This window comes from Lampris incognitus, chromosome 14 (genome assembly GCF_029633865.1).
Source record: "Lampris incognitus isolate fLamInc1 chromosome 14, fLamInc1.hap2, whole genome shotgun sequence".
Taxonomy (NCBI): domain Eukaryota; kingdom Metazoa; phylum Chordata; class Actinopteri; order Lampriformes; family Lampridae; genus Lampris; species Lampris incognitus.
In genome coordinates, this window is record NC_079224.1 from 25,551,991 (window position 1) to 25,579,398 (window position 27,408).

General features: G+C 42.0%; 1 protein-coding gene across 2 annotated transcripts; it reads left to right on the forward strand.

Annotated features, from left to right (window-relative positions):
• Window positions 1-390: 390 nt before the first annotated feature.
• pik3r2 (phosphoinositide-3-kinase, regulatory subunit 2 (beta)) lies at window positions 391-26,440 on the forward strand. Of its 2 annotated transcripts, XM_056292992.1 has the most exons (16): window positions 391-839; window positions 12,760-12,852; window positions 16,550-16,638; window positions 17,633-17,775; window positions 19,960-19,992; window positions 20,801-20,959; window positions 21,300-21,385; window positions 21,745-21,847; window positions 22,563-22,661; window positions 22,947-23,127; window positions 23,765-23,884; window positions 24,823-24,965; window positions 25,257-25,433; window positions 25,598-25,669; window positions 25,794-25,967; window positions 26,161-26,440. In XM_056292992.1, exons 1-16 carry the CDS (start codon window positions 521-523, stop codon window positions 26,366-26,368), a joined length of 2,199 nt encoding a protein of 732 aa, XP_056148967.1. In that variant the 5' UTR covers window positions 391-520; the 3' UTR covers window positions 26,369-26,440. The 2 variants fall into 2 exon arrangements, with proteins under 2 accessions (XP_056148967.1, XP_056148966.1); XM_056292991.1 differs by lacking the exon at window positions 19,960-19,992 and having other exon boundaries at window positions 16,550-16,624; window positions 17,631-17,783; window positions 20,749-20,959.
• Window positions 26,441-27,408: the final 968 nt, after the last annotated feature.

The window sequence follows — 27,408 nt, forward strand, 5'->3', positions numbered from 1 at the left end:
TACCACTCGTTCTCCAATCAGACTACTTGGTTTCTCTGGGCAGAGCCAACGACACTTGGTCCTCAGCTGGCTAGTGTTCTAGACAGCACAGAAGAGTGTTCTAGAAGGCTGCTCCAACAGCACCAAGCCAGCAGGTTTTTGCCACTTGAGAGAGCATGTTGCCAACGTTCTCCTTGTGCTCCATCATTTGGCTCAACCGGGGTATCAAGCTGAGGAAAGTGCTCCAGTCCACCAACACCGGTCAGGTCTGAGACGGCAGGCATAATCACAGCAGCACCCTACCTTATCTTCTTTTGGAAATGCTTCTAAGCTTTGGGTGACTCCCCTCCCTCCCCCCCTCCCCGCTCAAGCCACCATACCCCCACCACTACTCGCCCAGAATAAAACCAGCACTCTTTTTGGTCTTCTGGGTGAATTTCTATACAGCCCTCCCCTGCTACTGCATTAGAACCTGCGGTCCGCCATCTTACCCCAGCTTCGGTGGACATTTTGTTTTGGGTTTTTTTGCCTTCCATTTAAGATGGCGGCCGAGGGTTTCCAGTACCGTGCCCTCTATGTGTTCACCAAGGACCAAGAAGAGGACTTGGATCTGCTTCCTGGGGATCTCCTGACAGTCAGCAAGGCCTCTTTGCTCTCCATGGAGAACTACCAGGAGGGGTGTGTGGAGCAGCCTGAGCATTTGGGCTGGCTCCTGGGTTACAACGAGCGAACCAAGCAGCGAGGGGACTTTCCAGGGACATACGTTGAGTATGTAGGGCCTGTTAAGATGGTGCTCCCATCAAGTCAACCAAGGTCCCATCGACCCCTCCCTGCAGCCCCCAGAGCAGATCTGTCTCAAGGTAAGGGACTTTACTTCGACAAAATTAGGGCACCGTTTTACTTGTATAACAAAGCGGTTGCTCATCTCACAATTATCTTCCGTATTCAACACTGGCATCCCCACACAATGATGTTGCAATATTAGTTCTGGGATTCAATTTGTCTTTTAGAGAGGAGGCTATAGTCAGCATACGTGTTTCTCTCTCATTATAAGAAAAATCAATGAAAATGAAAAGCCAAAGCTTTTAAATTTGGGTTTTTTTTGTTTTTTTGTTTTTTGTTTTGTGAACTTGGTTTTCCATGTAATATGTCACATTAAATTATGCTTCACTTGAAAGCAGAATAATTTATTCAACTTCACACCAATTTTTCTGCTTTTACACTGAGTAACACAATAGAAATGACATATGACAATGTCATTACATATTTTAACACATTTGTAAATGTAAAAAAAAAAATTATATTGCTTGCAACCATCGTGTTACGGCACCAGGCTATGAGAGGGCTCACCAGTAGGGTTGTGCACATGCTGCAGGTGGACGTCGAGGGCAAATATAGCATATGATAAGCTAACAATTGCTAGCGGTTTCTTAATGCAGCTTCTCAACAGATCATATTCCATCTCAGCCAATCTAGAAATGCATAAGAGAACAATCTTCAAAAGCAAAAAAATTAATATTGCTGTGGAATTTTTACATGGGACCGAAACAGGGTTGGATGTGGAATCCCTCATTCGGGGAAGAAATATATGCCATGCTTTGGAGGTCTATACATCAAGCAAAAAAGTGATGCAGAGTCATATAATGTCCTGTTCTACATTTCACCTTCACACCTTTGTTAATGACAGTCTAGTCTGCTGAGGGTGGGCAGCTGTGAGTCTCCTCCGGTACCACGGTGCCCACACAGGTCAGTCTAACTGGAAGGGTCACAATCCAAGCTGTGGACAGAGCAACTGATCCACACCACTGTTAGTTAAAAAAAAAAAGGATATCATAACAATATTAAGAAAAAGCAAGATGAAAAGAAATATTTAATTCAGCATATTTCTTAATGTTACTTTGATAATCTAGACAGACTGGTGTCTGTAGCTTCTTTAAATATGTTCTGTTGTTAATTTTAGTGTCTCTTTTGTCTCCCTCCCATTAATGTCTGACCTAATATATTTCTTGTTGATATGTAAAGATAATATATCATTATGGTGACTAATTTCTTAAAGGCTATTTTTTTCATTAATTTTTCTCTCTCCACTGTAGCCCTATCTCTCGTTGATGATGTAATCTAGCAAGTTTTAGTGACTTTAGGACAGCCTATATGTATTTTCCTGACAGAAGTATTTTGCAACACTTCTGCTACTATTTAATGAAAATTGCCATTATGTCTCATGGCTATTGAGAATATATAGAATAAGTACCAGAAAGTTAAATCAGTTCATCTGGACACAACATTAATTGGGAGAAACATTTCATCACTCATCTAAATTACCTCTTCAGTCTCAACTGACTGCAGGTTGACCAAGTGTCCCTTATAAACAATACAGTGGCATAAGGGTAGGGATACCTGCAGTCAGCTGAGACCGGAGAAGTCACTTAAATTAATGATGAAACATTTCTCCCAATACACGTTGTATTCCAGATGAACTAATTCAACTTTCTGATATTTCCTTACCTGGATTATTGAGCATGCATCAAGACATATATAGAATAAGGTTGCACATCCACCGCAGAGACCTTTTTCAAAGAAACGTCATTAAAGCTAGTGCTTGAGTGCCTGGATATCGCTGTGTGTGAAAAGCAAGTGTTGAGTGCAGCGAGGGGATGCTCAGTAGTTGTTAACTTGCAATCAGATAAATTTCATGACCAAAAAAAAAAAACCACTCCTGCTTCATAATGTGATAGCATGCATATAAAATATCAAACATATGGATTTTATGTTATCAACACTAGTGATTAATTTTTCTAAGTTTTTCTTTTCTCATTTCTGCTTTGACAAAGTAGACCTTGCTTTCATTTCTTCTCTATTCCCACCTCTCCTTAATTCTTATTGGTTGGTAGAACTAGAAACGACATTGATGAGCACCGCTCTTAGCAATTGTTCCAACTCTTGAAAGAGCTCCATAATAACAATAACAATATTGCTACTACTACTAGTGTTCGTTTGGAAATAAACATTACTATTATATTGTATAATCCATGTTCTCATCTCAAAAAAACACTTCTCAAATGCAACAAAACACGTCTTTGGGTAAAACCACATCACTTTGGTGATATGTTTGGGGTGACGAAGCAGATTTGTTGCATGTGTAGAAAATGTATATACATCCAGTTGCCAACTCTTGGAAGGTCTTGTTGAGCTCTGCTTCTAGTTAGCTTTCTTAGGAGATCTTTCACATTTGGCAGTGACTGCAGAATGACCCCCTTAATCTATACTTAAAATGCGTCATAAGCCTTACCTCTTTGGAAACACAGCTAAACAAATTCTCACTGCTGAATAATAAAGGGCTAATCCACTTACTGACTGGACTCTGCTGTCCAGGTCTCTCGTTCATTCTGTCTTTCTGTATGCATTATATACACCTTGCAGTAACATATTTCCTTCACCCAAATTGCATCTGAAGAGGGTTTATCCGCACAAAAATGCATGCCTCTCCTGCAGCAAGTGTGCTCTTTACCCTCCATTCAACCCTATTGCATTGTGACAGGAAAAGTGAGAGAACGGGAATGTCATGGAGCTGCAGGTGCTATGTCCAACTGTAACACCGCGTGCTCACTTTTCATAAAAGCATATCTGCTCACCAGAGAGTTTAAACAGTTTTGATACTGAAAGTTAAACGAACTCCCTAATACAGGTGTTCTTGCAAGTGGGCTTATTGCCTTTGGTTTGAAACAAAAGCCCTAACTTTATCTATTAGGAAAAATTAATCCAGTGCTTAGGAAGCACAGTATTACATTTTTCTCGAAGAGATAAGCGTTCTGTTTTTGTACCTCTCTGCACTGCCATGGCTTTGGGAACATAGGCATGATTGTTATTAATTCATAATGATCAGAGTTTTCTTTTAACAGCATGAGCTTCCAAGTCAAACACACGCTTGGCATGGGTAAGCCAACCAAAGCAAGCCCTGCTTTAAACTAAGACCTTGATTAGTTGCCAAAGTTCCTCTACACTTCCAAGATTTCCCTCATTTTCTCTTCATTTGCTGTCCCTCACTTTCCGCTTCAACTATCTAACTTATTGCTTCCTTGTACGAAAGCCAAAGCTCTAAGTTCCTCGGGCCAATATGAATAAATAAAAAAATGATATATCATGCCTCTTATATGATTTGTACAGGGATGAAACTGAACATTCCTCCCTTGTCAAAAGCCATATCCTCTATAGTTCCCGCCTCTTTTATGACTGATGGGCCGAGTACCACTCTGAGCACGTAGGCTGTGAACTCTGCTTTACCTCTGGTCATGGCGATTGACTATTCATCGTGTACAACAAAGCACACTGTGGGCCTCATTCAATTTCATGAGTTTCAGTTCATTTCTCACTAGTTTCGGTAGGAGGTCTTCAGATGCAACAAAAAAGGTGGTTGAAGTACTTCCACAGAACTCATGCGGCTTTGAGTAGCATTATTAAATTGGATTTCTCAGCACCGGATTGGGAAGACCTAGCTTTCTCACCACTGGTGACAAGTGAGGGGGCCTGTAGGATCTTCAGTTACAGACCGTGAAACAAACCAGTGGGGCAGAATCCTGTTCATCATCATGAGCTGGATAGAAAAGGGCAGAAGTAGAAAGTGAAGTTCAGGGAGAGAGGAGAGTAGGGAGAGGCTGTTTGACAACTGAGGAAAAGTTTGGCCGATCACCAAAACTGTGTCGTAGATTAGAAATAGGTTGGGTCAGAGTTCGAAAATATCATCTTCATTTGCTTAAATTAATTAAAATCTTATTGGTTGTGTGAATAAAGCATTTGTCAGCAATGCTCACTTATTAATCACAGATTGTAACATTAGGAACTGGAGGACAGCATCGTGGTTTAGGGATGTTGGCCAGGATTAGATTTTTGTATCCTCCAATGTCCTTGCCACTAACATCAGGCTGAACTTTAAAAAAGTAACATTGACTGAAAAAGATTCAATATTGATTTATTAATATAACTCAGTGCATTTATTTTATGACACACAACATTTAGCATTCAGAAGATGTCTGTTCAGTTTCTGTCTTCACCTCGAATAACATCTAAGTGAGCAAACACAATCCTGCTCTTTAAATATAGTTAATGAGATATTTTACACTAGTAGCACATGAAAGTGCAGTACAGCCGATTGCTTGGTGGCCAATTGATGCAAATGGCTAAATGTTCTGCTTATGAAGTTGCATTGAAAAGGAAGGACACTAGGCATGTCCCGATTAAAAAATTGGTATTCACTGATACCAATTCCCGATCAATATTTTCCTGCACTGTACAGCTGCACAGTGCACACTTGGAGTAAATTAAAGTTAGTAAAAACCAATCCAGATATGCTTGACAATCAATATCTCTGCATAAAGAAAAAAAAGTATCACAGTTGTCCATTTATGGTTTTCATAGAGTTTTTTTTACACCAAAATAACGTGGTCAACAAACTATAAAAATAGTATTGAATATAATAGCTCTCGCAAATATAAAAACACTGACCAAAAAGAAAGGACAATCCAAAGAGTAACTTATGAACTTTTTGTTTTCCTTCAAATAATTTCTTTTTAAGTGCCTTATCATATTTAGTCATGTTGAAAGTTGAGAGTTGCTCAGTTACTACTGCCTTGTGAAACACTGGCATTGCAGACATTACAAGTGGTTGTTGGATTGCCTTTATTGTCCATTGTAAAGAAGTCCCACCCCACGGAAGCTTTAGCCGCTTGTTGCTGACTTTTTAAAACACGTGCCTCACTGCTGCAAGTTGTGGATAACATCAGTTTACGATACCTAGATGCAGTGCAATGGGGCGTTTACGACACATAAATGACAGCTGGCGTCGACAGAGTGAAAGGAAGTGAAGGATCAGAATTTGATAGGGTTTAATATAGCTGACACCGATCAGTTAAAATAAGCCTTGATCGGCTCTGATACCAATTTCTTGGATGGGATCAGGACATCTTGAATTATGACCACCAGTCTTGCATTTAGTGTGAATATCTGCAAGTAAAGATTGATGGCTCCCTGTGCATCCCTATACTCAACTCTAACCAGAGCGAGGAGCTTAGTACTATAACTAACCCCGTCTGCTGATATACAGCATATTACACATGTATGCTACATGTAGACTTTGTATGAGTCTCAGTGACATGTGCAAAGAAATGAATTCCTTATTACTCTGTCTAAAATGACAAAACTTTTCAAATTCCATCTGTATCACAGTTTATAAATTCAATTTATTTCTACTAATTTCTACTTGGCTCATAGGTTTTGAGATTATCTAGTTGTTTCAGACACCACTGGATCCAACACAGTAATGTTTGCTGCAAAAACTGTTTTGGGTGACAAGCTTTGTGGCTTAGCTGTGACTTGGATTGGTAACAGCAGTTATATTTTGACAATCAGACCCAGTTGTGAGTTAAAATCAGGCCCATCCACACAACACCAAGATGAAGTGCTCCTTAACTTGTGGCGCAGCAGAAATTACTCCACACACCCAGGGAGTCTGTCTGTCTGTCTATCTGTCCCTCTCCCCCTCCCCCCTCCCTCCCTGCCTGTCTCGCTTTCCTCTCCCTGGCCTCACTTTTACTGCCTGCTGAAGTGAACCATGGCTTGGCATTTTTGCAAACTCCTCCCTCTCTCACTTGCTCTCTCCCTCTCTCGGTTTCTTCTCTCTCCCTCCCTCTCGTGCTCTCCCCCCCCCCCTCTCTCTCTCTCTCTCACTCCCTTCTTGCTGCCTCCCTCCCTGATTCACATACATGTCTGATACTGTCTCGGGGCAGCTATAAACCATGTAGCGGGGCCAGTTCTCAGAAAGGAGAGGCCTCCTCTCACTCTCTCTGCTCCACTCCCTGCTCCTTACCAGGAAAACACTTTCAAAGAACCCATGGAGGGGGCTGGAGAGGGGTGGGGAGTAAAAAATGAGAAAGATTTGGAGAGAGTGAACAGGAGATGTGGGGCTACAGTTTAAGTCTCGGCCACCCTAGCCAAATGCAAATATAGCAACCAGCTGTATTTGGTTTCTGTTAATACTGTTGCATTATTCTCTTCGAGTTCAGTAAATTTAGCATGTTACAGTTTTGCTGGAATAAAGAGGTGGTTTTTTTTTTGTCTCACTACAGTGTTAAAGCAAAGAGGTCCAAGGTATATATTGATAATATACAATTTGACAATAAGCAAGTGTTTTGACATTTGGCATCCAGAGCAATTAGTCCTGGGCATTTCATTATGCCCAGGACTAATTGTCAAGATGATAAGAATTTTTCATTTATTCGCAACATATCCCTTGTAAACCATTTATAAAGCATTCCGGGCAAGAGAGAGGAAGTATCGCACTCCTTCACTAACTTGCTAGTTTAGTCCTCTACAGAGAAGCTTGTAATTAAATGCTAGGATGAAGGTTTATACAACTGAAAATATAACAAGCAATACAACCACTCCCTTAGCATATTTATAATGGGAATCATCCATAAATTGAATTTCGGCAGAATATCATTTATGTCAAACATATTTCAGTTGACACCTGTTTTCACTGTTAGGCAGCAACTAATTCTTGTTTAGTGTCCTCTAATGCAAGGCCCAGTCTTCTATAGATATCCCTTGTGATTGAGAGTCCTGCAAGGACACAACCCTACATGTGTGACTTTGAAGCACGTTTTGACAGAGGAGCGATCAGTTTGCCCTGTAATGATGCCCTGCCAACCTACATGCTTTGGATGCACAGAACACATGGTGCCATAAAATGTGACCAGCAACATAAAGGGTGGCACACACCACACGTGAGCCTTACAGCTGAACAATTGGAATAATACAAGTAGTCAACAGTATGATTAAAACCTCTTTAGGCTGATACTTTGTTTCATCATATTTTTTTTAATATTTTTTTTTTTCTTCTAAAATTCATGTTGGAATTTTGGGAAGAAATGAGAAAGTGGGGGGGGGGAAGTGGGGACAGAAAGTGCGGTTCGAATCCCCATGTCACCTCCGGCTTGGTTGGGCGTCCTACAGGACACAATTGGCCACATCTGCGGGTGGGAAGCCGGATGTGGGTGTGTGTCTTGGTCGCTGCACTAGTGCCTGCTCTGGTCAGTTGGGGCGCTTGTTCAGGAGGGAGGGGGAACTAGGGGGAATAGTGTGGTCCTCCCGAGCACTACGTCCCCCTGGTGAAACTCCTCACTGGCAGGTGAAAAGAAGCGGCTGGCGACTCCAGATGTATCGGAGGAGGCATGTGGTAGTCTGCAGCCCTCCCGGGATTGGCAGAGGGGGTGGAACAGCGACTGGGGCAACTCGGAAGAGTGGGGTAATTGGTCGGATACAACTGGAGAGAAAAGGGGGGATCCCCCCCCCAAAAAAAGAAATTTGATCAGGGAGCTCTTCAGTTTATTCCAACCAAATATTAATCCAATACTGTATATGGGATAGTCTGTTACTCCTGTCAGGAAAATTTAGTAATATTCAAATATTGTTTGAGAAAACGTTTGGGGAAAATTTTTAGTCAACCTACAAGTATTTTGTGGTTCATCTGTTTTGTAATGTCAAGATATATATGTTACGTCAAGAAAAGTGATCCAAAAATTTGTGTTCTCACCCTGCTTAAAGTGTAGTGTTGCAGTTGGTCCATGCAAGCAACATCTGTAGTATTTACTGTGGTTAGTGATGCCACTAAAATCCTGCAGCCTGTATCTAAGTCACGACAAAACTGAGCTTAGTGACACTGAATTAGACTCTTAAAGGGATGATGTGAAAACTCTCACCATTGTTAAGCACATGTTATTCAAACACAACATCTCAAACATTTTCCTGTATGCCCAGCCCCCCAAAGTAGAGACTCTTCAGATCCCAAATCCCTATTTAATAAGGTTTAAAAGTTCAGTGGAACCCCATATTTGGCCTGTCTGCATTGTCAGTTTGCCATGAGCACATGAAGCCATAAAACTGGAAATATATCATGTATCCTCCAAGGGGAGTGAAGCTGGCAGTATACTTGTTCTGAAAATGAAATTTGGCTGGTTTGTAAGGGCTAAAAAACATGTTTGCAAAGCAAAAAAGGTGCCGTATTGACTGGCAGCCATTGTGTTCACAGGCTTGCTGGCAAGGCAAGCCAAGTTCTTTGCACAACAGCCACCAATGCGTAATTATCTGCAGGCAGCCTAACATGTCTAATACCTGGTTGTGTTGCACTGTGGGAAAGCCTCTCCACGTCTCTTTCAGGTTCATTTGCCTTGCTTTAAATTTCCCATGCTAGCACCTTGTTGTCCAGCTAGCTGAACCTAGATAAAGCATGCAAGATATAAAACGGCTTATGAGACCTTCTCAGAGATGCAAGCTTGCCACCTTTTGATAAAAGTAAATCTTGGAAGAGCCCATGAGAAACTGCCTGGGGATCACAGTAACTTTAATGTTTATGTGCCCCATTGGTGTGGCGTGTCAGAAAATGAACCTTATGGAGTTGTAGCAAGTATAAACACATGGAGCCTCAATTTTAGATCATTGTGGGTCTGCAACAAGTGTAATGGCTCCTGCATTAACAGAAAACGTAAGCTTGCATTGTATAAAATAACAGAGAAATGCTGCTGGATCCACTGTAAGGGCCCCTGGATCCAGTTTGGCTTTGGGGGAGTTGTTTAGATTTCCTATCATGTCTCACATGTGACTTTTGGCTAAGGCAAATCACAATGTATGGCTTAAAGGGTGCAGTTACAGGGTGAGAGAGCTATTTTTTTTATGATAACAGCAGGGAGTTTTAGATAAATGAAGTTCTGTGCAGCGCATTGAAATTAATGTAAAATTTACAGTATGCATTCTATTCTCATCTAGTGTAGTCTGGTTTAATTCAGTTTAAACTAATCAAATCTATATTTGGATGTAATGTGAACACTTAGAAGTCTGGTACTTACAGAGAATTAGTTTGACAATTTTGTAATTCCTAATTCTGCGGATAGAATAACTTTACTTCTGAACTGGTGCAGTAGAGAGAGAATGCGGAGGGGTGGAGACATCTTGCATAATGAAAAGTACATACAGAAGCAAATATTTTGCTCATCATAGTTTTTTCTCATACAATCTACGTTTACCAGGCTGATAGCTGATATGATTGAGTTAGCCGATCCAAACCTGCAAGGACTGGATCTGCAGCATTCATCTGACTGTTGATCCTGAAACGGTCTGAACACACATCACATTGCGGGCGTTTTACCAGTGTTGCTGCAGATGGCTCAGTCTGGCCTGTTTTCTACAATTACTTAATCAAGGCTTTTCTCGGGGGTTATTAAAAAGCCCATCTGAACATTTTTCTTCAAATCTCTTTGAAAACATAGATAAGGCCCTCATATAGGACCTCAAGTGTACCAGGACTCAGTTTTCAAAATGCGAGTGAAAGACTACTCTCTTTCAACTTTTCTCTCTATCTTTTAAATTCTTTTTTTTTTCTTTCCCCTCATCTGTCTTTCTCTCAGTGGTTGGGTCCCAGGGCATGTCAAGTCATAAAACTTTCTGCCAGCATGCATACTGCCAAGGAGGTGGTTCTAATTGACTAATGATGAATGCTGTTACCTCTCGCTCTCTCGCTCTCTCTTGCTCTCTATCTCCTTCTCTCTCTGCCTCTCTCTCTCTCCACCTCTCTCTCCCCCCTCTCTCTCTCTCTCCCCTCTCTCTCTCCCCTCTCCTTTCCAAAAACCTCCAGGGCCTCTGCTACTTTCGAAGAAAAAGAAGAAATAATGAACTCTTTTCCAAAGCTTTCCCAAGTTATTTTTCTTTTTTGGAAACAAAAGAGAAATGACTGAGTGTATGTGTTTGTGTGTGAGACAAATTTCTTTCCCCTTGAGACAATTGCAACCACACACACACACACACACACACACACACACACACACACACACACACACACACACATCTACTAAACCACCAAAATACATTTGTTTGGTGATTTTATAGCCTATTATTTTGCTTATTTCTCTGTTTCGTATAATTTCACATTTTCATTGGCTTTGGCCCACCCAACCGTAGCTTTGTATGAGTTCCATGACGGCTGCCTCTGGCTCAGCTGGACCAAATAAGAATTATATTGTGTTCTCTGAAGCAATAACTTTTGTTTTATGCACACCCGTCTATGCCGCGTTATCTGTAATCATGACAATCCAGTCTTCATTAGACATGCTGTGTTCATCGTCACAAGGATTTCCTTGTAAGAAATCAAAATGTTGAAAATGAAAACAGTAACATGATAAGATGAAGTTAGACAAATCTCTCCTTTATAGCATTTTCATATCAGTGCATATAGTGATTGCAGGGAAATGTTCAAACTCTACTGCCTGTGGTTTTAGACTGCGATCGTGTACATGCCTGTATGTGTATGTGAACTGCACTGCACACCCAAGGGAGAGATTGAGATAGGAGAAGGGGGAGGGGCCAAAATGGCCAGGGGGATGAGCAAGAGAGTGAGAGAGAGAGTGAGATTTCATGTTTAACTGGTAGGCATGGAGAGAGTTAGAGAGTGAAAGAAAGAAAAAACATAAAAACGAATGCAGGGGAGCAAAGGACACAGAAAATAAATGGGAGAGGAAAAAAAGAGAGACGGGCAGAGAAAGCAAGAGAAGGAATGCAAGGGAGCAAAGGACAGAGAGAGAAAGAGAGAGAGAGGGAAAGATACAGAGTTAGAGTGAGTGAGAGGGAGGGAGTGGGAGATGGAGCAATTCAGAGAAAAAGCAAGAACCAAGAGCGAGTGAGAAAGAGAGAGAGGAGGGGGTGGGGGAGGGGGGTGGTGGAATGTGCTGACGCTGTGTTTCTTGTCTGAACTCCCCAAATTAATAATCAGCAGTGGTTTAGCTGAGCTGTGCCAGGAGCAGAAGCCTACTGCCAAGCCCCAGCCCGGCCAGGCCACGGCCCTCCCTGCTCCCAGCCCCCTTCAGCTCCCAGCCCCGCGCTGGGGCCAAACAGGAGGTGCTGCCTGGCCTGCCCCGGCCCGGCCTGGCCTGGCTTTGGCACACTGCCATGGTGCTTTTGCTTGTTCAGGAGTTTTGATTAAATCCTTTATTGTGCTCCACTCATGCAAAGAGCCGAGGCGAAGCGCCGAGCAGGCCGGACCAGTAGGGAGGAGAGAAAGAGAGAGGGGTGAAAAGAAAAGGGGGAAAAGAGAGGGAGGGGAGAGAGGGAAATGGGATCTCGCCCCCCCCAGCTTTCTGTTTTTCTCTGATGTTTGATTTAGTCCATGGGGAACTGTGAAGTAGATAAAGTTTTTTTGCTCACAGTGCTGGATCCTTTTTTTTTTTTTCAGATTTTTGGTTTTGCTTTTTTACCCTCCTCTGTTGTTCTGACTGAAGTTCTGTTTTTTTCCACAGTTCTTGTTCCTTTCAGTGTCACACTTCTCGTCACCTATGCTACACTGAGGTGGATTACCACAATAAAATGCATCAGTTGATGGGTTTCCTATTTTTTTAGTGTAGTGTTAGGATGGAAGCAGTTTTAAAGATTTGCCAGAGTCTAATCTTTTTCAGCCTTTTTTGTCTTTAAAAACACAAAGGGGAACTGACACAACACAATATCTTAGGCTTTACTATATTTTTCCATGTCTTTTTGCTGTGTTCTTCCCCTGTAACAGGTGTGTGTCTTGCAAAATGGATAGTGACCCCTACCACATTTATTTTCTAGGTATTTAAAACATGATACAGACTATATATCTGGAGTGGCTCCCAGTTAACTGTGCCCCTATCAGTGGTGCGGCACCCCTGTAAGCCTGTGCACGGCTGTGTGCCAGAAGTGTAACGGTGATTTGTGTTGTTGTTTCAGCTGTTTCTGTGCCGGACCTGAGCGAGCAGTTCACACCACCGGAGACGGCCCCCCCAGCTCTCGTCAGCCTGATCCAGGAGATAGAGAAGAGAGGTATAGCCCTATCAGCTGGCCAACTTTCTTTCACTCTTGTGTGTCTGTTTCTTGTGTGACTGTGTCTCTCTGACCCTCCTTGTTTTCTCACACTCACGTGCACTTGCACAAGGATAGGTACGTATGTAGGAATTTATACTAAATCAGGCACGTGTACTTCATCATACATGTAGACCGAAAAATGGAGAGAAGGGCTTGCATATTTAGGTTAGTGTACAATAGTATTGTTCTCACTGGTCATGGCTCTGCCGAGAACTTAACATTATTAACAAGTGTTCCTCAGGAGAACTCCATTTACAGTTTATACTTCTACACTTCTCTCTTTAGCCCTCTCACACACACAAACACAGCCATGCATAATATATAGTGTGTGTGTGTGTGTGTGTGTGTGTGTGTGTGTGTGTGTGTGTGTGTGTGTGTGTGTGTGTGTGTGTGTGTGTGTGTGTGTATTGACAGCTGATGATTGCTTATGGCATGAAACAGGCTTGTACTGTCTCATAAAGAATTTACTTGACTCACTGGATTTTATATATATATATATATATAGAGAGAGAGAGACGTGTGTATATATATATATATATATAGAGAGAGAGAGAGAGAGAGAGAGAGAGAGAGAGAGAGAGAGAGAGAGAGAGAGAGAGAGAGAGTGAGAGAGAGAGAGAGAGAGAGAGAGAGAGAGAGAGAGAGAGAGAGAGAGAGAGAGAGAGAGAGAGAGAGAGAGAGAGAGAGAGAGAGAGAGAGAGAGAGAGAGAGAGAGAGAGAGAGAGAGAGAGATAGATAGATAGGCTTGGGGAGTAACAGAATACATTATCGGGATACAAAAAAATGTAACTCTATTCCAGTACAGTTACAGAAAAAAAGACAGTCAGATTAATGATAGTTTTTAAAAACGGTTATTATTTTTGAGGATTACATTTAAAAAAATAAAATAAAGTAAAATGATTTCCCACGCTACCACACAACTGCCAACGCTGGCTATGTGTCGCAAATTGTGGTCACTCACTCACTCATAGACAACCTGAGAAAGACACATAGTAAGACGGGCGCTTGTTAGTCTTGGATAGATTAACTACATAAATTTCAAAATTCTTCGGAATAATAATAATCTAACAAAAATGGAAGTAGTCTCTGTCTGTCTGTCCTTCGGGTTTCTCAGCAACCGTTCATCTGATCAACTTCACACTTGGCAGGTACACGGTGGGTCTGGATGGTTTCGTGCTTGTTTATATTGCCACCCGTCCCATAAATCGTCCTTTATTTTAGAAGGAAATGATGTGATCCTTGCTGAACCGATACGGAGTGTGATTTGTTCCGTATTGTCACAGCCGGAGAAGGGAGAAATACGCATGCAGTGGCTCCATAATTTTTGCCTTCTCCGGTCACCTGAAATTTGCAGTGGTTTACCAGAGCAGTTTCCCGAGGGTACCAGCAGCACATGGCCTAAGTCCTAACATTGAACATTTATTATTAAATCAAATAATATAATATTGTTAAGGCACAAAAAAGACTACAATGTACATTTGTACAGTAGTACATTGTTATGTTCATTGAATTTATTTTGTATGTTGCTTTTGTTTGCCAATAAAGCACTTAACTGAAACATGTCTGTTTTCTAGAGATATATTACTCTGATGGGTCTACTTACTGTCAGCAGGTGTCTCGCCTACTGTATATTTCCCTTTACATGAACCTTTCAAGCCTGGCACATTCTGAACTGATACCACACTGTGTGTTTATCCATAGAATCAGGGAAATTGTTATTCATTAAAAAAAAAAAATAATAATTTTTAATTCCATTGAGGTGGGGGTCATGGGGCCTGGGTAGGGGTCGTGGGAGACAAGTTTGGATAGGGTTAAGTGTCCCTTATTTTTCTGAGCCAAAGGAGGAAACCCTACTGACAAGCTGCCCAGATTTGTCTCTGTGGCACCTTATTTTACACTGACTTGCATGTAGGGTGACCAGATGGCATCAAACCAAATGTGAGACAAATAGTGTGTTTGTGTGGGACAATGTGTTACACATACAGACATAACCTATACTTTAATGTGGAATCCATAGACCTACCACCTGGATTTCTTTTATGAACACTGTGGATACTGTTTATTCATGTCGCAGGCCTAAAAGAGAGGGTGGGTGTGGGTGCCTTTAATCTATGTATTAAACTAAAACAGCATTGTCTGTTTTCCTTTTTGTTACATGTTTCGACGCTTAAAAGCTTGGTATTCTCATTGTCCTCTCTAAGGTAACATTGGTTGTCTTACAAAATGCACTCAATTAAAAGTCATGTCATTGATATCTTTTCTTTTGTCTTTTTTTCATATTTGGCATTGAGGTAATCCAAAAGTAACTGAAAGTAACCACATTACATTTACATTAGTTTAATGTTGTGATACTGAGAGTAAGTTACTGAATCCATTTTTCAATGGGTAATTTGTAGTTATTACAGAATACACTTATAAAGTAACCCTCCCAACCCTCTGTGTGTGTGTGTGTCTGTGTGTGTGTGTGTGTCTGTGTGTGTGTGTGTGTGTGTGTGTGTGTGTGTGTGTGTGTGTGTGTGTGTGTGTATATAGATCAACCGATATCGGTCTGGCTGATTATCGTGCTCAATGGATTATCGGTCTGGCTGAGTATTGTTCTCAGTGCATTGAGCACGAAACAAGCTTGTTCTGTCATTTAACAACTTTGAGCTATTAAAAAAAATATATAATATATATATATATATTCCCAACCACCAACCCAACCCAACCCAACCCACTGAACTAGCCAAGATAAAGCTGCTCCATATTGCGTACTTGACAACATACATGCCTATTAAACAGCGAACATACTCTGACCTCACGGTGTGTATTTCACAACTACCTGTGAGGAGACCAGCCCCCAAGTTACAAGCTGTCTGGAGTCTAGACCCATGGTTTGTAAAGTTTTTCGACCCTGGGACACAAAAAAATAAAATAAAATAAAATGTAGACCTGGGTGAAGGAACCTAGAGGTTACTTCCCAGTCAGGAACTGACCCAGCAGTAGTAGGCATGACCACCTCATGGTTTTTGATCCATCATTGTTATGATTTGTGGCATTCAATGGACACTGATCAAGATGAATATGTAGAGGGGAAAGTCTCTTTAACCACCAGCTCACCTGCCAACCCTTCGCCTTTAGACTGAGGGAGTTTTCATTGTGTCTATATTTTCACAAGTCTCACACTAATATTGAAATCAAGACAACTGGCTCATGCTTATCCCCGAGCAACTTGGGTGTTGACACATGCGTGGGCCCACATCTGTGTCTTGTATCTACCTTTACACAAGTATTATACCTTCCTTTCTCTCTGTACAATGCCTGTCATGTTATAGTAAGTTATGTAGCCCAAGCAAGGTTGCCATGCATGACAGAAGGCCCATCTTTGTTGGAAAGAGCTGTTATTAATAGTGGTACAGGGCTTTGTGTTTGTGCATATTTCATCTTGTGAATATGATATTTCCATTGGTTAATATGCTGCTGCTCATTTGAAAATAAATATCCTTCCCTCTCCAATAGAAATTATTCTGTTCTGTCCCTACCCTAATCTGCTCTATTCTAATCTCCTCTGCTCTGCTTGAGTGAGGGTTTTGTGCTTTAAACCATTTCAATTTTCTTCTTTTGCTGTACTATATTAATCATTATATGACTCTACTTTATTCTTTGTGTCGCTCAGGTTTGGACTTTAAAACACTCTACAGGTCAGCCAGCACCTCATCCCCAGACAGCCAGTTGTACAGCCTGTGTGCTGGTGAGTTAGCATATGTTAGTGACTTTGTAAATGCTCTATATTTTCAATATGGCTATTATTTTTTCCTATAGCACATGTGTGGTGATGCTTTTGTGTTTTCAATTACAAACTATTTCCTGTCCCAGAGCATTATTGGTTAATCTCAAGGTTTGACAATTATTTCTGTCATCCTTTATTCCAGGATATTTAGCTCACACCTTGTGTCACATTCATACAGCTGCAGTGTGTACGTTTCAAACTTACCAAATGCCCAGCTTAAGTACCAGTTCTCCCCTGTTGGCCACTAAGCCCATTCAGTTAAGTCAGGCACGATGCTCAAAGGCATATATTCTCCTGTCCTGAAAATATCACTCATCTACTTTCCTTGCCCACTTTTTCCTAAGTGGCCCAGAGAAATAACAAATAACCCTCTGGTTCCAGGCCTAGGTCTTTAAACTCAAAATAAATATTTGATAAATACCCCCGCCCCCCTCCAGCTTTTCTGAACCGTGATATTATTAGTAATTATCAGCAGGGATCACAGGATAAACCCCACCACCATCATTACCCAGATTTGTGCATTCAGAGATACAGGATCCAGGCTTATTGATTTGTTTCTGCTGTTATTTGACAGCCTGCTCCCCAAAAGTCTTGGTTCTCATTTGCAGTACTCTGCAAACTATGCAGCAATCATAGCAAACAATATCTACTGAAGGCATTTGAAAATAGCAGATGCTGGCATGTGTATTCTGTATCCAGTACCTTTCTATATAAATCTGTTTTCCTTACTTACTTTAATTTGATGGTTATTCACATTGCTGAAAAATGACGGCAAGATTCAAGTAGAATTACACATCGCTCCATAAAGCCTAATAGACTGCTCAACTCCTAATAAAGTCCAGCATGGTCAACAAGACCAGGCATCTTTCCATCTTTCGTTATGATTGACTGATTGATTGAGTGCTATTTAATATTCCTTGTCTTGAATGATTCACAAATATACGTACGTGTGTCTGTTCGTTTCTAGAGAGTGAGCTATGTCAGAGCGACGTGGGTTTCCTGTCAGAGTGTGTCATAAACTACCTAAAAGATCTCCCATCACCTGTCATTCCTGCCTGTACCTACCCAGACCTACAGGCTGCAGTCACACTGCAACAGCAGATGCTACAACAGTCGGCAGGTAGGCCTCACCAATAAGTGGCAGTAAGAATGGTGACTACAGTAGAATTAAGGCAGTTTTTCCACTTTGTTTTCTTTTGTTGTTGTTTCCCCCCCCCCTTTTTTTTCCCCCAGTTGTATCCGGCCAATTACCGCACTCCTCCGAGTCGTCTCGGTCGCTGCTCCACCCCCTCTGCCGATCTGGGGAGGGCTGCAGACTACCACATGCCTCCTCCGATACATGTGGAGTCGCCAGCCGCTTCTTTTCACCTGCCAGTGAGGAGTTTCGCCAGAGGGACGTAGCGTGTGGGAGGATCAAACCATTCCCCCCCAGTTCCCCCTCCCCCGCCCAAACAGGCGCCCTGACCGACCAGAGGAGGTGCTAGTGCAGCGACCAGGGCACGGCCAATTGTGTCTGGAGGAACGCCCGACCAAGCCGGAGGTAACACGGGGATGCAAATCGCCGATCCCCATGTTGGTAGGCAACAGAATAGACCGCCACGCCACCCAGATGCCCCCTTTCCACTTTCTTTTTGTGTCGTTTAACAAAGACAGGAAAACCAAAATGTTATTACTTATTATTGCTCTGCTTTTGTATTAGAGACAGTGCAGCACCTCTCTTACTGTTCACGTAGTCTCATACTACCTGTGTCTGATGTAAACACAATTTACCAATCCCAGCTAAAATTTGAATTATCACAAACTGCTTAAAGTGTCCCGACCCCTCGACATCACTATGATGTTAATAGAGTACCATTGGCTATAAAATGAACAGTGTGTTGCTGATGTGTTTAAGTGTAACGACACTCGCCATGGCTTCAGTGTGTCATATTTTTGTAAAAATTATTCCTCAAAGCCTAAAATGAGCTAAACCATTGACTGTATGCTGACCGAGTCAGGCGGTGCATCATAGGAGAGAGAACAGACCCAAGTGTAAAGAAAGGATGACCTCACCAAGGCATCTTAGAAATGCTGCAGTTGATTTTCCTGAGCACTGACACTTGGATTATACATTCAGTACAAAGACAGCTTGGTTTCATTTCAAATATTACCAGACCTTTTACAGAGATACCTACAATTCATACTAAAGCACAGCTCTACTGTTAATATTGAGTAAATTGGCCTGAAAAAGATCCCAATGTCTCCAAAGAGTGTTTTCAAGTGATTTTATTGGTGGGCCTTTTTGAATTAAGCAACTTGACCATGAACCTACCACCACTTGTAAAATAATGTCTGATACAGCAATGCACCAATCAATGCTGAGCAAACACACTACTTTCTGTGACACTGAGCTCCAACAATCAACTGAGAGCAATGAAGAGAAGTTTTATGCAATTTACGATAGTCTTTGACAGCTATGATTCCCATATAGTGACCTTCCCATATAGCGACCTTGAATACAAGTGACTGCTTTTATAGTAATTCCCAGAAGCAATAGAGTCTTTAAACCTTTTTTTTTTAAATAAATGTAATTCTGATTTTTCCCTTTTTTCTCCCAATTTAGTGGCCAATCGATCCCTATTTTAGCTCAAACACCCACCCTCGTACTGCATGCATTCGCCAACTGCATCTCTCCAGCCAGCAGTCTCGAAGGAGACGCCTCCGCAGTTTCGTGACAAGGCGAATCCAGGCCAAACCACTGCTTTTTCCGACACACATACAGACGCATTCATGTGATGAACACAAGCCGACTCCGCCCCCCTCCTGAAGACAGCGTCGCCAATTATTGCTGCTTCATCGAGTCTGGCCATGGTCAGATCTGACGAGACCGGGGCGTGAACCCCGGTCCCCAGTGGGCAACTGCATCGACACAAAGCCGATGCTTAGACCGCTACACCACCACAGACCCGAGTCTTTAAACCTTTTTGAACATAGTCAACAATTAAGAGGAAGTTGGGGCTTGCAAAAAACAGTGAATTGTCTTGATGTGGTATATTCCACATCTCTTTCTCTGGTTTGGTTAAAACTAGACTCAAGTCAGTCTCTAAATGCTTCGCTCAGCTAGAGACTGAGGACAATCTCCCAGTTTTCTTTGATAAAACTGAGTGGAAACAACAACAAAAATACCCTTGCATTGCAGAACTAATCCCAGGTCTTTAGGGTGGCCCTTCATATTGGGGCGGTGACATGCAGAAGTCATGTGCTTTTAAGCACTGTCGTACCAGCAACGCATGAATTATAGGATGGTTCGGCCACAGTCACCGAAGAAAACGCCTTCAAAGTTTGTTGATGTTTGTCGCGTATGTGGCAAAATATATTCATCGGTTAAAAACAAACACAACGTTGCTCAGGACATCCATTTTCAATGTTTTAAAAAGCTCTCTCTGTGCTACAAAGTCATTCGCTCTATCCCCAGTTTGTTTCACTAGGGAGGAGGATGGGGGGAGAGCATCATTTCCGGTAAGATTTCCAAAGCAGGGGCATCCAGGTGGTGTGGCGGTCTCTTTCATTGCATATCAACACAGGGATTGCCGGTTCGAATCCCCGCGTTACCTCTGGCTTGGTCAGGCGTCCCTACAGACATACTTGGCCGTGTCTGTGGGTGGGAAGCTGGTTGTGGGTATGTGTCCTGGTCGCTGCACCAGCCCCTCCTCTGGTCGGTCAGGGCGCCTGTTCGGGGTGGAGGGGGAACTGGGGGGAATAATATGATCCTCCCATGTGCTACGTCCCCCTGGCGAAACTCCTCACTGTCAGGTGAAAAGAAGCTACTGCCGACTCCACATGTATAGGAAGAGGCATGTGGTAGTCTGTAGCCCTCCCTGGCTCAGCAGAGGGGGTGGAACAGTTACCGTAGGTTTGTTAGTAGCCGTTCTCGCTGCCGTTGTAGCAACTATCATGCATTAAGAAGTCCCCAGACATTGGTATGCGGAGATCTCTGATTGTTTGGTATCGCAAGAATAGGTTAAAACAAATGCTTCTGTTTACAGTGAATTAGGTGTTATTTTGATTATTTTTTTCAGTAACATAACATCCCACCTCTCTCTCAGATGGTGCTGTAGCAGGTAACTGGGGCAGAGAGGTGAGCCTGGTTCTGGAGAGTTCTACCTTTGTTCCTCTACACAACCGTCTCACCCTGCAGTACCTCCTTACACACCTGGCCAAGGTATCCCAGGCGCAGGCACACAATGGCCTTGACACACACACGCTGGGACAAATCTTTGGACCACTGCTGATTCAAACTGGCTCATCTGTCCCTGGGTGAGTTGGAGACAACAAACGACTCAAGTCGACCAGATTGCACTTTGGCCTTTCCATATGAATTTGGGGAAACGTGTGTTATTTTGTTTATATGGCATCTAAAGTCTACTACTAACTAATTTATCTTTGCAAAATCTTGGGTGTCTCAAAAAGATTTATGAACGATCTGGCAACTACAGTGTGTGAACTATCTAAAGTGTCAATGTAGGACCATCAGCTGTTCTCTTGTATTGTCTGTTCTGTGTTTGTCCATTCTTGGAAACGCCAACTTGATAGACTAATGTATCGACTGATGTATTGATAAATTAATTGATTGATTGTTGTATTGGTTCATTGGCAGATTGTCGATGGATGAGGATTTTCCTGCCCTAGCACTGGAGAGGCTGCTTATAGAGAGAACTGTAGAGCATGACCTCAGTCCTCCAGGTACATTATAAAAATTGAATAGTTGTATGACTTCAGTTGTATTACTCCTAAAGTACAAAGAAATCATGGTTGGAATGCAAAACATGTCGTTTATGTAAACCCTTTCTACATCTGTTTCCAGTAGATGACCCCTAACTCTCTACACTGTATTCAGGCCTGGACTTTGCTCTGTAGACCTGTGTATTTTGTTTGCACTTTTTCAAAAGTCGAAAGTTAATATTGTTTTTATTGCTATTGTGTGGAATCATTCCTTTCAGAAATTTTTACAGCAAGTTGTGTGTGTGTGTGTGTGTGTGTGTGTGTGTGCGTGCGTGCGTGCGTGCGTGCGTGCGTGTGCGCGCGCGTGCATGCGAACACAGCTCTCCCAGCCAAACCGGTGAAGTCAAAAACTATGCCATCCCCCATAACAGATCTGTGCAGCCTGCTGAATGATGCTGAGTGGTATTGGGGGGAGATCTCGAGGTAAATTACATACACGCGATCTGGCTGCTCACAGAGTCCATTAATTTGGTCAAAGTAAGCACAGTTAAAAAAAATGAATAAGTAAAAGTTATTTCTTTAGTTGTTTTGCTTCTTGAAAATGGAATGCATTGTGCACAAAAGACATAAAAATATAATTGTGCCACAGTCAAAACCCAGTATTAGCCGTTATCAAAATAATTATGAGTTAATGGACCCCTCATATATGGTTAGAAAGCATAGTGATGGCTGGGATTAAGTTTGGATTGTTCAGTTTATCAGTCTCCCACAGTTCAGTTGCTTTCTATCATAAACAGCTGACTTGGCTCCATGTTGTACTGACAGCTCAATCCGATCTTCAAGACATGCTGGGAAACATAAATTAGTAACAGAGTGCTCAGTTCGACACTTGTTCCACACCAACAGTTTTATGTCCTCTGATTTTTGATCATTTGACTGTAAAAAAAAGTTGGGGTTTTTTTGGGGTTTTTTTTACCAGGGCAATAGCTCCATTGTAGTCTCTGACATGGTTTTTGTCTCTTGGATCCGCTGTGGCGACCCCTAACGGGAGCAGCCGAAAGTAGTAGTAGTTACAATTAGATGATCAAAGATTAGAATTTTAGGGTCAAAGATTAGAACTTTTTCATTCCTCCACTGGGCCAGTTCATTGATGTAACTGTAACGGTAATGGTGTGTAAATGTGCTCCTGTGCTTGCAGAGAGGAGGTGAATGAGAAGATGCGAGACACTCCTGACGGAACCTTCTTGGTGCGAGATGCCTCAAGTAAACTAGAGGGAGAGTACACCCTCACCCTCAGGTCAGCAACACTCCTGCTTTTAACTTTGCTGATGAAGACCTGGACTATTTTGCACCTACAAAATTACAAGAAGATTAATGATAAGAGAGAGGAAAAGACCACTTAAGGCTCATGAAGAGAAGTTACATGAACTGCAATTCTAATCACATTTGAACCAGTTTTAAAAGTTAACTGGGCAAGGGGCATGCATATGAAAGACCAAAAAATAAAAATAAAAAATTTTTTTCCTTCCAACTTTTCTGTCATTGTTCATTTTAACATCTCCCCCTTGTCTGCCCCCTGCAGGAAAGGCGGGAATAACAAACTGATTAAGATCTACCATCGGGAGGGGAGCTATGGCTTCTCAGAGCCTCTTACCTTTCTGTCTGTCGTGGAACTCATCAATCATTACCGTCATGAATCCCTCGCCCAGTACAATGCTAAGCTGGACACCAAACTTCTCTTCCCCATCTCCAAATACCAACAGGTCTGTGACTGCATATACAAGCCAAACCGCACACACGTACTCTACCAGTATATCGGTGTTTGTGGACGTATTGATACTTGATAGATATTTACCTCCTGTGAAGTTATTCAGTTGTTAGCAAACATAACTCTACAGGAAGAGTCATTAAGACTCCCAACACCAAAAAAAGGTTTGGTACTGGTAGTCCCTGCTCTTTGTTTTCTTTTCTTCTTTTTTTTTTAAAGCTAATCTTAATGAAATGCTGTTTAGTCCATGGAGCTTTCCCAACAGGTCATTTTATGTAATGCGGTTATCATTAGGCAAGTGAAAGTTAGCCTGGTCACCTTTTTTTTTTCTCCCCAATGGAGTTCCTCATTTTGACTGGTCATATACTGTACCTCTTGGACAGTTTGTGGCGGCAAATGCAAGTGAAAATTTAAACTGCGGTGTTGTAGCTTTTAGCCCTTTCTCTATTTACCTACCAGATGAGGCCTCCAGCTTCATCATATGTATTGACTCATTTTATTCTGTTTTACTTTAATTTGGCTTGTACAAAATGTTATGTTTGTACATATAGGAAACTGCAAGATAGTGCGTGCTACATATTCACTGTTAAATTGATTGATCGTTGCATGGATCTCACTTTTGGCTCACACAGCTGGTGAAGGAGAATAGTATAGAGGAGGTCGGAGAGCAGCTGAAGGTCTACCATGAGCAGTACCAGGAGAAGAGTCGCGAGTATGACTGCCTGTACGAGGAGTACACACGCACCTCACAGGTATCTGGTTTCAACACATTTGGACAATGTGTAGCCATGCAAACACACTACACCATCAAATGTAAACACATATTCTCTTTTACACACACAAACAGAATTTGAAGTCTGTTTACATCCCTTTTATATTCTTATTCTTCATGAATTTTATAATTCCATTATAATTCTGTTATCCTCATTCAATGTTGTATTCTGTAAATTGTGTAAACACAACATCCATTGCACGTTGTCTATCTTGGGGAGAGATCCCTCCTCTGTTGCTCTCCCTGAGGTTTCTTCCTATGTTTTTCTCCCCGTTAAAGGGTTTTTTTTTTTTAGGGAGTTGTTCCTTATCCGATGCGAGGGTCTAAGGACAGGATCTTGTGTTGCTGTAAAGCCCCTTGAGGCAAATTTGTAATTTGTGATGTTAGGCTATACAAATAATTTTGACTTGACTTGACTTATTCTGCACACACATTACATATGAGATTACATTATTATACAGTAGATTTCAGAAATCAGTTAATTACCAAAGTAAAAACAATTAATAGGTATTAGTACACGCCAAGTATCTATTTTTTTTTCTTGTCATCAGGGTTTGTTTTTTATGTGATTTGAGCTGGAAATAAAATACTCAAGCACATATTGACAAGATAATGGTGTGTATTCAAACACTTTCGCTCTCACACCAGCTCATAGAGTAGCTGGTATACAACACCTAAAGTAAAATATTTTTGCACTTGTATTCTATTCTATTTAATTCTATTCTCGTTGCTACATTTGCAGTTGGTATCTCAAACAATCACATTCTCAATTATGGTGTTGTTAGAGGCAAAGGAAGGACGTGTTTGGACTGCACCCCTCTGTGAGTTAGGAGCTACAGGTTAATTGTAAAACACTCAAATACCAAATGGGTGATGTTTATGTCCCTCTCTTCCTCCCTCTCTCCTTTTCTCTTGTAGGAGCTGCAGATGAAGCGCACGGCCATTGAGGCCTTCAGTGAGACCATCAAGATCTTTGAGGAGCAGTGTGAGACTCAGGAGCGTTACAGTAGGGAGTCACTGGAGAGGTTCCAACGAGAAGGCAACGAGAAGGAGATCCAAAAGTAATACTGACAATATTGTGTTAAGAACACTTGTCTAAATGAGCATTACTTCAGAGACTGCAAATGCCCATGATGCCTTGCACCCTTTAATCCTAGCTTAATTTAACTGCAGAGTAAAAACTCAAACAAGATCATTTATTTGAGGTGAAAGATTGAGGCATTCTGTAGAATTACTAACTCAAAACTAAACTGAATCGAGTCATCGCTGTGCTGCTCTACCAAGTAAAATAATATGTAAAAAGACTTGCTAATCAAAATGTCTCACTGAATTTTACCATCCTCCCAAATTAGGATCCAGAGTAACTCCGAGCGTCTGAAGTCTCGGGTGACGGAAATCCATGACAGCAAGCGTAAGCTGGAGCAGGATCTGAGGCAGCAGGTGTCTGATAACCGAGAGATTGACAAGAAGATGAACAGCCTCAAGCCCGATCTCATGCAACTCCGCAAGATTCGAGACCAGTACCTAATGTAAGGAAAATCTAGGATCTGAGCTTTTCCACAGTGTTTGAGAGCTCAAGGACTTAAACATACACACGTTAACACACACACACACGCATCCAGCATTAAAAATAATCTTATTCACATATTAGGCACGTTTTCAGAGTGTAATCCATGCTGTTGTGGCTTTGCAGATGGTTGACACAAAAGGGGACAAAGCAGAAGAAGATCAATGAATGGCTCGGCATTAAGAATGACGCTGATGAGTAAGTGTGTGATGTATTATAGCTGCCACTTATGGTTTAATGTTTTTTATGTACATTTTTTTATCCTCTAACTTTGTCACAAATGTGACTTTCATTGAGGGCTGCTCTGTCTCTGTGTTTCCAGCTCATACTCGCTGGTGGAGGAAGATGAGGGCTCACCTCACCATGATGAGTGCACCTGGTATGTAGGCGACATCAAACGCACCCAAGCTGAGGAGATGCTCAGAGGCAAATGTGACGGGACCTTCCTCATACGTGAAAGCCAATCACAGAAGGGCTCCTTTGCCTGTTCTGTAGTGTGAGTGTTTATTTTTTTGTTTTTTTGTTTTTCCCACTTCCAATGTACCTGCTGTTTTTTGTGTTTTGTGCCCCCCCCCAGTTTAACAATGCATAAAGAATAGATTACTAATGCATAACTAGTTAGGACCACTTTTTGCTGGTGCTAGAACACTTTCAAATATGAAAATATATTTTTCTCTCCCTGTTTCTAGTGTGGAGGGTGACACGAAACATTGTGTTATCTACAAGACGTCCACAGGTTATGGATTTGCCGAGCCCTACAACCTATACTCCTCCCTCAAAGACCTGGTCCTCCACTACAAAAACGTCTCCTTGGTCCAACACAACGACCAGCTGAATGTAAACCTAGCCTACCCAGTTCTGGCAACCTCCCAGAATCAGAACCAGCACCCAATATGAACGAGCAACCAGCAGTATACGACCCCCAAACAGGGTGGGAAAATAACTTTTTCGCTTGTTAGCAATTTATAAAAGACACAAACAAAAAAAAAAAAACAAAAAAAAAAACTATTCAACCTCTGAACAATGGTTGTAAACATGTCAATGTGGCTGATAGAGTAGACAGCCGCAACCAAAATAAACCAGTGTTTGGATGGCAACTTGTGCTAATTTCCCACCCTGACCCCAGTCTAGTAAAGGGTACTCCTAACAGCGTGGCATAAAAAAGCACACTACCACCAACAACAGAGCACTGTACAGTTACTCTGGCTGATGCGGTGACACTGGGGAGAGTGGCGCATTAGCCAGCCATGATTGTACAGTGTCAGTTGTCAAAAGGTAAACCACAAGAGAAAAATCTTTGATAAAGTCAAGAAAAGAAAAAACACCATGGACTAAATGGCATTTGAGGAGGCCAAATAAGCACACAGAAAATCACTTGCACCTCAGACCATTGTTCAAAAAAAAGTGAGTGAAAGTGAGATGATGGAGGAGGAGAGAGAGGAGAACAGATACTAGTTGGTGGACAAGGGGTGAGGATATAGTCGGTGCTTTTGTTTTTCACCCTAAATGCTGGGTACCTGTCCTGAGACAAAGGCCTGAGTCATCACCCCAGACTGCCTGCAAACTCTCCTTTGACAAAGACCTGAGCTGTCGTCCCCAAAAAGGACTGGCTTGGCTAACCAGGCTGCTTGCATTGCTTCACACCACCGAAGGCGGCGGAGAAACCGAGGGGCCTGGGACGGAAGTAGTCACCGGAGGGTGCGGTGACGCGGGGGGAGTGTGGGGGGAGGTGCATTTAACGTTGTAAAAATGATAGATTTGATTTGAGCTTGCTAAAGTGCCATAGCAATAGCCTTGAATGACCACAAGCCTGTGTCATAAAAAACAGGGGGGACACTTTGATTTTAGATGGAGGGAGAGAGGGAAGGAAGAGGGGAATGGTTGTCCAAACAGAGAAAGCTACAGCTTTAAAATATACATCTATATTTTTATGAAAA